A 13,137-nucleotide genomic window follows, 5' to 3' on the forward strand; every position below is an offset into this window, starting at 1 on the left:
CTTAACATAAGGTTAACGGCTCGTAATTTCTCTAGTAAGAAACTGTAAGCGACTCCCTTCTTATCTCAACTGCTGTATTCTTTACTCTTAAGTTTCCACAAGCATGTATGGTTCCTATACATTTCAATAATGAACTGTCTAGGGCACTGACGTGTATCTGCCCTTTTAAAATTCAATGTGCACACATACGAGAAACACTTGACTGAACGAAGATTTAAATGTGTTTCTCGCGGCAGATTTGCTACGATTTCCTGGCCACATGACACGATTTGTCTGTGCATATGTGGTTGGTGCCCACAGATTTGAGCAGTTTCGCTCAAACCTCCAGTTCCAAATGCCAGGTTTGAGCACAACTCATATGAGCCCAAATCTCCCTTTCAAAGGCAACGAGTTGTCTGCGCAGTTTTTATGTGCAGACATATCGTTGAGAGTGGACAAATAAAACGTAAAAAGACGCTATGGTCAGAATGCCTTTGCCGCTGAAGAGCTTTGTATATGTGCATTAAACTCGCAGGTTTGCAGCTGTTTACGCTGAAGTTTGAATGATGTGTTGTGTAGAAATTAAAGATTCAGGCAAAGTGTCTGAAGAAAAAGTTTTTGATGACTTACACGTTAAGTACTATATGACGTGCATGAATGTACAGTCCATTCTAATTTTGTGTTGCGTGCAATTGGCCACCTTGAGGCCGCTTTTTTTTTGAGGTTGCCGTAGGAGTGCATCATGATGCAAACATAGTTACGGATGAATGTCGCAAACAGATTCTTGAACACAGTAAGTAAAATTTTTTGTGACACCTATTTTAACAGACAGTAATATTCTCTCCTATTTACTCCCCGCGTATAACGTGTTTCAGAAAACGGTACCATTAGTCGTACTGATTTCCATTTATTTTAGATTCAAAACTTGATTCTGCTGCGCTTTGAATATGAGAGTGTACAGTTTTCATCCTTTCTTTCATATAGTACAGAATTATATAGGCTGTACTTCGTAGATTAAAGCACGCTTGATAGTTTTACACAGGCGTTAGGTTGTGGATCACCAGTTGTTGACTTCACTGAAAGTTCGATATTAACTTTGAGACGAGTTGAAGTGCGCATGTTTGAAGCAGTTTGTTGGTCCGTTGATCTAAGAAGTGGCCTTGTGATATGTGAAGCACTACACTTAACTTCATCACAGTAGTCACATCACTTAGATTTTTAATTTGGTGCTAATGTGGACCTACCAAATTGGTTGCCGAGAGATTGAAAGTTGAATAATATAGTTAAGTCTGCGGTTTTGCTTCACTTTTAGACCAACTGGCATAAGCTGGATGTAGGGTTTACTAGTTTAGTGAAGTATAATTAATTATGATACAGCTCTGCAGGTAGGTAATGAAGTACCATTAATTACAAATACACCTTTTAAGTTTCTGTTCTCATAATCAAGATGTGAATATCTGTAATTACTTTACTATTGTGAGTGGTTCCCATTTAAATGTTAGATCTTGCAGGATTGTCAGATCGTTCCATCCAAATGAACTTATGGGGAGGAAAGTTTATTTTTCCAGTCTGTTGCGTGACATAAATGGTTGATGACTATTTTCAGCCGTTACTCATCAGCTATTTATGACGTGCAACAGACAGTAAAAACAAAAATGTGAGATGCGACATTGAAAAGGGAAGTATTCGTTCCTGTAGGGTAATTATAGATAATCACATCCTTGTGTATGAGAACTGAGACATCAAACATTGATTCCTAATGAATGGTAGTTCATTACCTACTTCCAGCACTGTGTCATAATTAATTATATTTATCTCAACTAGTATATACAGCTTGTACCAGAGGTTTCAATACAGGAATTCTGCCACACCAATGTCATTACCCATTAAAAGTTCTCAGTAAATGCCCTGGATGGTTTTTCAAGAAGAATTATGTTACACACTGTCTTGTTGTAGCAACTCGTTTTCCAAGTCAGAAGTAGTTCTAATTAAAAAAGTGTAGAAATGCCAGTTGATTGAGATAAATTTTTACAAAGCTTCTGCTAATATAAACTTGTTTCCTTTACCTTTGTTTTTCAAACTTCCTCTGTTTATATCTTCATCAGATGTATGATTTTGGTTATGTATTTGTAGGCTTTTGTCTTATGTAATGCATTTCTAACACTATATAATTAAAGTATTTACAAAAATGCTTTCAAATGTTAGAAACCTACATCAACACTGTAGTAAATGTACTAGTTTTTATTATTTGAAGTGCAGTGTGTATTTTGTTTCCCTACCTTGATTAATTTGTTTACAAGATGTGCTTATTTTTACTTGATAAGCCTTTTCTTGCCTACTTCCTGTAAAAATAATTTATTGATTGATAAACCTCTTCACTCAGCATGTAGGTTTGACTGTGTAAACAGTACTCTGAATGGCACCTAAGTGTTTCGTCCCCGTGGTGTACAAACATATGATTATTTTAAAAATCAGTATGTAAAAGCTCGCTTAAGTTTGTGAAAGCTGTGTGTTTCACTCCAGTAATCATGGGAGTTTAATGGTTCAGGAGAGATTTCACTCCCTCCCGTATCGTCAATTCTGAAAACATGTCTTTTGCTCTACTTTTAAAGTGCAGGCATGTCACAGTGGAATGTCAATAAAGTTTCATTTGCACATGAAATTCCGTGTTGGACATTCACGATTGGTGTTCTCGTTAATGGTTAGGTTGCTGAAACTCTTTTTTCACGAATCCCTATACACTGTTTCAATATCCTTAAATTCCTGGCCAAGCCTTACACAGGGTTCAATGTCTGTGTCCATTAGATTGATTGGCTACAAGTAGGCCTATGTCATGACTGTAATAAGTACAACTTAATTGAAGTAATATTTCATGTAGGTGTTGATGATGCAGTGACAAGATTTGAAAGCACAGATTTGATCAGAGTGGCTGTTTTTTATGGCTGCAGCCTGTGAATCACTGCCTGTGAAGGGTTGGTATGCATAATTTGGTAAAACTTTACAAAGGGCCGGTTGGGAAAATTGTGACTCAATATTTCATATGTGGTTTATTTTTTATTTTTTTATTATTATTTTTTTTATTAAAACATGTGGCTGGATGGGTGAAGATAAGTAATCAGTTTTTATTGTCGAATGTAGTAATGCATTTGCCCTTAATCATACACTCATAGATGTTGCCAACATCTATACCTGGGCAGCCCATTGTAAACTTTAGCCCATAATTTGCTTGGATGAGTTGGGATGGTGTTTATATGATTCTGGTATAACAAAACTTAGCAGAGCAAAAAATTTAATGAGGCTGTTACTTGACTGTCAGTATGAGTCAGCTAGAATGTCTGGTACCGGGCCTTGGCTTTGACCCATCATGTAATGATATTAAAGCATGTGATCCCATACAGGTGTATGGGTGGTACACCGTATTTGAGAGTTGATGTGCATGGTGAGGGGCTTTTGAAGCAGGTGCGTTGTGAGGTGGTGGTCTTTCCTGGAAAATTTGGATGTCAGAAAAATTGTTGGGTCTGTGTTTTTTGTAAAACAAATGTGTTGTGTATTGGCTGTGTGATGGAGCCAAGGATTTAGTGAGCAACTGATCCGGTGTGGTACATTCTTTATGACATAATATGTTAAATAGATTGCATAAAGGTTCTTTTGGTTTGTCTATTTCAGTTGTGAAAGTTGGCTGTTTGTTTTGTTTACAGAATGTCATTTATTTCTTGTGGGTGGTGTCTTAGATCATGTTGTTTACTATACTTATATGGATCTAATGGAGATGGCTGTCCATTGATAGGAAATTTATTCAGAATTTTGTTGGGTGTTGGTCCTATTTGTTTCTTGTTATGGCGGGGTGGTGACAGACTGAACTGTAGTGTAGTTAGAAGTATTGGTTAATTTGAAAGCTATTAGTCTGGTTGAGAATCTGCGAATCCAGTATGGCATGACAAAAAGTTACTTTTGTTAAAAAAAAGTCTGTGTTAGCTGAGTGATCTGTCCTGTAGCCATAGGCTTACGTTTGGTGGAAACTTTTGAATAAACAACAGCGTTTAGCGCAGCCTTAACTCCATAGATAAGACTTACAGAAACACATTCATGCCAAGGCTATGGTTTGGAAAGGGTGACCATATGCTGCACTTACACATGGTAAAACAGTTCTCATTGAGTGGGTGGGCTTCCTTTCAAATGTCTCAAAGAAAATTTTACTTTTTTTGTGCATATAGCGACTGAGCACTTGTTCTGTTTAAACAAGTTATCGATGATTTCATGTGAAATACAGACTAATATCCAGTGTAGGTTGAGGTATAGGTTAGGTTGAAGATAGTAATTTGATTATGAATATGCAAAGTCAACAAATCTGAATATGAAACCAAATGTAAATATAAAGTCAAATCAACACAAAATCTTAGTTGTTGTGACAAACTGGGCTGTTGCATTCCCTTTGTCTATGTGAGGTTAGACGAGGATAATTTTATTTACCATCTGAGTACAGGAGTTGTTAAACTTTCTGTGATAACTGAAAACTTCTATAAACGACCCATCCTCTGTGTTAATTAGTTTCTTACGTTTTGAGTCCATTACTAAAATAGCATTTTCCGTGAACAATACAATTTGCTTGCACTTCAACCACTTTTATTTCGATGTTGCCACCCCTGCCACAATCTTATAAACAGTCTCACTGATCCATCACAGACAACTCTAAATCAGCAGACAAAGCTGACATTCCCATGATCAATTGGAGCACAATCACCAACATGTGCTTTCACGTGAGTATGTGGATGACCCTTCTTTTTTTTCCCCCCCAGAAATCCATTTCCACAGCTACAAATGATTCCATTGTATTTGTAGTCAATGTACCTTGGTTAAAAATATACAAAAACCAAATAACACAAAAAACAAAAAATAAATAAAATCTCTATCCCCGCCTACTTTTCTCCAAATAACCACATCCAGTAACCACCAACATAACCCCCACCACCAGTTGCACACTTCTCAACCAATCAAAAACTGAAAGATTGTCAACACCATCTGGTAGTTACAATATCATATGGGTAGGGGAATCATCTTAAATAAATGATATTGCAGATTGGCCTGTCAAGATTTTTCAACCCAGGTTCTCCACTGCATCAACGGCTACAAATTTTCCTCCAAACAGTACCACATTAAACCTTAGCTGCCATGGGGAAGACCCACTTCAGTTACTTTCTTAGGTTTTCTACGTCTGACATTTAGTACGTCCCATCAGTAGCTCCTTGGTTCCAACTACCACCACAAATTTTATGAGGGTATGGTAATCTCAGGTCAAAATGCGATACTGTGCCAATAGACCTATGATGACATTAAAATACAGCGACACAACCTTAACTTGGTACCAACAACTGACATCACTAACAATATAAAAACATTATTAGTGTATAATAAAATCAAACAAACTACCATAACTTTGACGAGAATATCTGTTTTTGTGCTGATGCAATTTAACTGGATATATATATAAAAAAAACTCTAATCAACAAGTGATGGGGCAGAACACACACATAAAAGAAAGATGTAATCAGGCAAGCTTTTGGAGCCAGTGGCTCCTCCTTCAGGCAGAAGAGTTGAAGGGAAAGGAAGAGGGGTGAAGGAAAAGGACTGGAGAGGTCTAAGAAAATGGGTAGAACAGCAGGTCAGGGGAGACTTACTGCATGGGATGAGAAGGAAAGACTTATTGCTGAGGACTTCATCAGATGAGATCTGAAAACCTGAGAGCTTAAAGGTGGAAGACAGGGTGATATGCAAGGCAGGGATTACTGCTTAAACACCATGCACATGTTAACAAGAGTGAAAAGCTAAGTGCAATGTACATAACAGAGGTGGGAGGGGGAGGGGGGCAGCGAAAAACAGACGGGTAAGAAATAAAAGATGTAGAAAACTAAAACAGAGAAAAGGAAAGAGTAGTTACTGTGAAGAAATGCTGAGATGCAAGAAATTAATGTAAATTAAGGCCACATGCATGACACGAACCATGGACATGTTGTAGTGCTAGTTCCGACCTGCTGAATTCTGAGAAACTGGTGTCTGGGGGAAGAATCCTGATGGCATGCATGGTGAAACAGGCACTGAGTTCACAATTGTCATGCTGTAGAGCATGGTTTGCAACAGGATATTGCGTGTTGCAGGTATGCACCCTCTGCTTATGCCATTTATCCTAATTGTTAATTTGGTGGTAGTTATGCTAATATTAAAGGCCATACAGTGTTTATATAACAGCTGGTATAGGACGTGTCATTTCACATGTGGTTCTCCCTTTGAGAGTATATGTATTTCCAGTTACAGGCTGCTATACCTGGTGGTAGGAGGGTGCGTAGGGCAAGTCTTGTATCAGGGACAGTCATAGGAGTAGGAGCCTTAGAATAGGGAGAAGAGCGAAGAAGGAGCATAAGGTCCGACAAGAAAATTGCGGAGATTGGGCAGGCAACGAAAAGCTATTACAGGTGTCGTGGGCAAAACTTCTGACAGAATGGATCTGATTTCAGGGCATGATAATACTGAGTCACCAGGTGTGCTCTGAAGTAGTTTTTTGGAGGGATCAGCAGTACCAGGACTGGATGTGATGGCCCGGGAAATCATCTTTTGAAGTAGGCTAGTGGGGTAATTACATGCAGTAAAGGTTGAGGTGAGAATGGTGGTGTATTGCTGTAAAGAATCTGCATCCGAACAAATATGTTTGTCTTAAATGTCAAGGCTGTGTGGGAGGGAATGTTTGACATGGAAAAGATGGCAACTGTTAAAATGTAAGGATTGTCGTTTATTGGTAGGTTTAATGTGGACAGAAGTGTGTAGCTGACGTTCAGTGGGGACGAGATCAACAGCAAGGTAAGTGGCATCGGATTTGGAATACAACCATGTGAAATTTATTTGGAAGAGGCTACTCAGAGAATCCACGAATCTTAATAGGTCAGCCTCACCATGAGTCCACAAGATAGAGGTGTCATCAAAATTTTTGTGCTGGGAACGTTCTACTTACTAATGCCTTCAAACATATTTAAAACTTTAAATTATCGGACTACAGTGGTAAAATGTGGGTTCTGATCAGAGGCACAAATTTACATATAGAATGTGTGACATTCATATAAAAAAGATTGTAGTGATTTCTAACATATTATCCCATTTTCTTTTGACATCCTCTCAATTTATTTCATATCAATTATGGAAGTATTGCTGTTACCTGGCATAACTGCAACAGCTACTTTCCTCTTATTCTGCAGTGTGTGTTTCCCTCCAAGAAACACACTTTGCCGATGACCATTCCTCAATGTTAAAAGATTATTGTGCATCATATTGGCTGGCCATATTACTTCAGAATTGATTTCAAGTGTCATGTACCTAATATTTACAATATGATTATTTGCTGTGAACTTTATTTTGTTCCATTATGTTCGTGCAAAAACCGACATGTACAGTTTGTTGCAAAATGCTGAAACTGACAGATTCAAAAGTATTAGAGATCAGTGTCAGTTTAGTAGCTGTGTCATAATTCGGAGGGCAGTCACAGTCCACCTACAGAAATTCACTGCAAACAATGCTAAAAGTACTGAAAATATCATACAGCTTAAAACCACACATTATGACAATACATAGGAACATCCAGTGGGATGGAAGTAATGTAGGCTCACCAGAGCTGCGCAGAATATTTAATGTATATTTCCTATCAGCTATTACCAAGTTAAATAATAATGTTATAGGAACAGGCGAGTATACATAGCTTTTTAAAGCTGTTGTTTCGAGACAGTGGTATTACACTTAGCTACTGGAAACAAGCAAAGAGGAAAATGAATCAGTTATGAAATAGCTAACAAGTGAAATTTTGAAGTGGGATGATGACTAATCAGCTATGCCTATAAGAATCAGTGTACTATATATTACTGGTGTACTCAGCCACTGGTACAGTGAGTGCTTCAGCAATGATCACTTTCCAGACAGTAAAAAGGTTGATGCAAACTACTCACCAACTTCCTTGTTACACGTATTTTCAAAGCTTATGAAGAGGATTGTCCATAAGACTATAGTAATAACTCTTAGTACATAAAGTTTATTGTCATATTCGTGGCTTCATTTAAGAAGAAAGTTGCTTTATAGAACATCGTAAGACAATAGCCAAAAAATCTATAAAAGTACAGAGAGAACATTGGTTTGTTTTGTGTGACAGTTTAAGCAAATTGAGTGCCTGCGCCCACACTGTGCTAAAACTAAAGCTTCTGTCTCTGGTAATTGAAATAATCTGCTGCTGTACATCCCATTCACAGTTGCTGAAATCCAAACAGCAAACAATGAAATTTTCTCATGACACATAACAGCCAATTTGTGAAGTTATCTAAATGTTGTAGAAGTAAAATATTAACTAGATAGCAAACCCATAAATCTGGAAATTATCAGTTTAAACTAGAAAATGTGGAATATCAAGATTGAAATCATTGCTGTAATTTTGAATATTTCTTTCCTCAGAGTCAGCTAATAAAAACAAATACGTAACCATGATTTCAGTCTGTAGACCAAGCAGTACCTCAACTATGTAGTGAGTTATCGCCTTTGATTTGTTGGGGCAGAACATGGAATAGAAATTGTTTATACAGCTCATTTGAGTGTAAGCCTGTTTTGTGTTTTCGTATGAAAGCAATCCTTGTTTCTTGTTCAATAATATATGAAAATTAATATTTAATACTAATAAATCTTCATGAGACTTCCACAGACATATGCATTTGTAGGTGGAAATAGAAAGGCCACAATTTTAATTCGTTTAAATGTTTTGTAGTGTGCCCTCTTTTTATCGTTATTGCAATCATCTCTTGGAGTTAAAGGTTTCTTCTGTCATACTTAAAATGCGCTATTATCAGCCTCGTGACTCAAAAACTTTCTATAAAAGAATAATAGGCATATAGTATTTTCTCTATTGCATCACTTTTTAAGAATTCTTAAAATACTGCGGCCATTCGTGAATAATATCACATACAACACTTGTGTAATATTGTCTTTCCACAATTTTGTTATTTAATTCACCACTTTTCTTCTATTAGGGTGAACAGCCATAAATTGCTGTATATATGCAGAAGGCACTAGAGTGGAGTAAAATTTGTTATGGAGAAAAGTTCCTTGTCGGTTCAGTTCTTGTAGTGCTGTGCACTTTAGACACCTAAAGTAGGCCTTCATTCATTTCTGATAATACTGTGCCAATAAGTCATTAACAATAGAGCAATACCTGTTGCGTAGAATAAAGTGTGTCATGTACATTTGGAAAACTTCCCCCATTTTGCATCCTGAAGTTACATGAACAAACAGCAGAAGCATTGAAATATAATCCCCTGCAGTGTCGGGTCAGAATAGATCCACAGTAATTCTTTCCTTGTCATAAGAGGCGACTAAAAGGAGCCTTGTTGTTGTTGTTGTTGTCGTTGTCGTTGTCTTCAGTCCAGAGAATGGTTTGATGCAACTGTCCGTGCTACTGTATCCTGTGCAAGCTTCTTCATCTCTCTGCCTCATCTCAAGTTTATGACATATGTTTCTCAACAACCTCCAATCTAGCCTGTTTATGTTTGGCTGTTAGAGTAAATTTCTGCAGTCATTTCTTGAATACGAGATGTTTGTCATTTGACCAAATTTGTCATACAACTTCGGCATTTACTGGCAACTGTAAATCAGTTTCAAGTTGAGAAGAATATCTATGCCTCAGATAATTTTCTACTTTGCCCATATTTTCCATTCTGTCCATATTGTGCACTCTGTCTACTGAAATTATAAATCGTTGCACTTGAATGGTACAACTTGTTGCCTATTTGGCGATTAGATTGCCCTATTTGCTTTTGCACACCAATTTTTCCTTTTTCATCACACAATAACTGTTTTCTGCATTGTAGTGTCACGATCGTGGTTGATGTACCCAGTACACACTGTAACTAATGGTGTCTGTTTCCTATGTGCAGGAAAGGTATGTATGCACACACTAACACCACAATGAGCCGACTGCCTTTATACAGAGTTCCGCCCACTACCACCTGAATCGTTGACGTCTTGCTGTATAACAATCTACTGACATCAAATGCAATATCATTTGTCAGTATACTGAATCTCATACTAGTACATATACACTGTGCATGAGTATACCAAATGAAAATGTTAATTTTCCTACAAATATTCTTGCCTTTATACTGATTTCCACCACTGTAGCCTGCTGACAATGCAGGAATCGCACTGCTGGTGCCTTCACTGTAACCTCCCCATGTGTGCTGATGAGTATATGCCTGTTCAATCTGGGGCACTGGTACTCTAGGCAGTGTCTACTATGCCACATAGTCATTTCTGCAGCAGAGTGGTATCTGTGGAGAGACCCACCAATTGGAGTGAGTGGCTCCTATGTAGATGACATGCAGTGAAACAGATCAACTTGTCCACACTGGTGATTGTGCCAACAGAGTCTTCCCACCACACCAGATAGAAAGATTTTAATGCAGAAACTTAGTCTCATGGTGTTTTCATCTTTGGCCATGTCCTGGGATGAGTTGGACAAGGAGAAATGCAGGTGTATAGTTTGTCCAGTTGTTGGTATGCTCCAGAACAGACAGGTGATCTTTTGCAACAATGAAGCAACATGATTTTGTTGAACACATTGAGGATATGTTCAGGGAAGTTGCTGCAATAGAAAAAATGAGAAACGGATCTCTGTTGAGCAAAACTTGGAATGTTATACAATCATAGGCACTTTAGGCCAGCAACTAGCTGGGGGCTATACCATTCGCAATCTCTCCTAGGTCATAGGAAGCTCAACAGGATTCAAATTGTCACTTTCTTTCAGGACCTAATGCTAAAACAGATGAACTGTATGCTAATCTAGTGACATTGAGTACAATTTGTCTGTCACATTCAGAGAAGACCCAAGGATAATAGGGTAGGCACTGGAACATTTATCTTAGCCTTCACAGAAATGTTTTACCTGAGGAAGAGAAAGTAATGATTTACAGGTTTGATGTGGAAACCTCTTTTCTACTTCTGTGAGATATTTTAGGTGGCTGAGGTGTGGAAACCTCCTCCCAGGGTGCTGATGACCTTACCATTTAGCATCCTAAAATATTTACACTGATCAGCCAGAACATTATGACCACTGACCTACTATCAGTATAAACTCATTCAGGCATTAGCAGTGTCACCTGGTGAGGAATGACCGTGCACACCACACGCGCGCGCGCGCGCAGACACACACACACACACACACACACACACACACACACACACACACTGCATGTAATATCAGTGAGCATGCTGTCCACGTGTGGTAGAATGGGGAATGCACGCGATCTGTCGGAGTTTGACCGAGAGCAGATTGTGAGGGCCTGGAGGCTCAGGATGAACATTAAGGAAACTGCACAACTCGTGGGGTGTCTAAGGAGTGTCTTTGACACATGGCAGAACCAAGGTGAAACCATGTCCAGACGTCATGGGGTTGGGCGGCTACTCATTACAGATTTTGGACATCGTAGGCTGGGCAGATTGGTAGAACAGGACAGGCAGAAAACTGTGGTGGAGCAGAGTACAAGTGTGTCTGAACACACAGTGCACCAAACACTCCTAACGATGGGCCTGTACAGCCAACGACCCATGCATGTACCAATGTTATCACCACATCATCTGCATCTATGAATGAAATGGGCATTTGACCATCGGTACTGGACATTGCCCCTTTGCAGAGCGTTGCATGATCTGATGAACCCTGATACCTCCACCATGCCTATGGGAGGGGAAAAAAACATCAGCTTCAAGGGGAAGAGCTCCTTGACACCTATACTGTGGGATGGAGACAAGCTGACGTCAGCTCCATTATGCTCTGGGAACATTCTCATGGGTATCCTTGGGTCCAGTGTAGCTCATGCAAGGTATCGTGATGATCAAGGAATATCATCTACTAGTTGCAGACCACATACACCCCTCCCCCCCCCCCCCCCCCCCCCCGTGACAGTCATGTTTCCTGAAGGCAGTGGCAGTTTTCCACAAGATAATGTGCCACACCACAAGGCCAGGAGTGTGATGGAGTTGTTTGAGGAACACAGTAGCAAGTGACAATTGATTTGCTGGCCCCTCAACTCGTCAGATCTGAACCTGACTGAACACATCTGGGATGTGATTGAACGTGGTGTCAGAGTTCATGTGCCCCTCTCCGGAATTTATGGGAATTAGGTGACTTTTGTGTGCAAATGTGGCACCAACTTCCTCCAGTGACCTACCAAGCCTCATTACTTCCACGCCATGAAGCGTTGCCAATGCTATTGTGCCAAAGTTGGACGTTGGCTGTTAGTTAGTTGGTCAGAATGGTCTGGCTGATCAGTGTATCTTCTTCTTCTTCTTCTTCTTCCATGTCCTTCCACTGTACTAATAATGAGATTACTTCTGGGATGTCAGGAGGACAAAGCATGAGGGCAGCTCATACAAACAGCACCCTACATGTTTAAGGTGCTTCAAAGACAACGCCCCCCGCCCCCCGGTCATTCACTGACATGCCCAGTAATGCACTGGTAATAAAAAGCACTTGACTGCCTGTCTTATCAAAATGCTAAGCAAAGGTTTGAGTGACACCACCCAATCAATATTGTGCCAAACTTTGGGAACAGTATCACAATCCACATCTAGCATGATGACAATGTCTCAGCCATTCATGGCCTTAGCCACTTGCCAGTTGGGGTAAGGTACAACCCCCTGGCACCAACGGTAACTACCCCACCGGTGCAGCCAGAGAGGTCTCATCCTTCTCTGGCACCACCTGGGAAGAGGACAAATGCAAAGGTGCCCCCTTCCCAGAATGAAACATGTCAGCAGTCTACCAGCAGTCAGTGGCTGAAAGAGCCACAGGCTGTGGGTCCTAGAAAAGGAATGGTTCTCTTCTCTTCGATAAGTCAAGACAGGAAAATCCTTACAGAAACCAAAACCTTACCAGGAAAAGACAGAAGAAACCAAAGTTAAACCAAATCCTGCTGCTCTGGTTGATCTGTGCTCCTTGCACCCACACGCTGAGTTCAAGTTTGTGATTACCAAAGAAAAATCACACACTCAGGTGAATCTCAACTCACCAGCACAGTATTTTGTACTCCCGTTTCCCCTTCGCTGCTCCATCACATTCCCGTCTGATGTTTCTTCATTGGAACT

General features: G+C 39.6%; 1 protein-coding gene across 3 annotated transcripts in view; it reads left to right on the plus strand.

Moving 5' to 3' along the window:
* The first annotated feature begins 517 nt into the window (after positions 1-517).
* LOC124795031 overlaps positions 518-13,137 on the plus strand; it is a 237,273-nt gene continuing 224,653 nt past the window's right edge. For all 3 annotated transcript variants that reach the window (XM_047258806.1, XM_047258807.1, XM_047258808.1), the window contains exon 1: positions 518-772. In XM_047258806.1, the coding sequence (XP_047114762.1) occupies positions 743-772 (30 nt within the window). In that variant the 5' untranslated portion in view covers positions 518-742. The remainder of the gene's footprint in view (positions 773-13,137) is intronic.

Source organism: Schistocerca piceifrons, chromosome 4 (assembly GCF_021461385.2).
Source record: "Schistocerca piceifrons isolate TAMUIC-IGC-003096 chromosome 4, iqSchPice1.1, whole genome shotgun sequence".
Taxonomy (NCBI): domain Eukaryota; kingdom Metazoa; phylum Arthropoda; class Insecta; order Orthoptera; family Acrididae; genus Schistocerca; species Schistocerca piceifrons.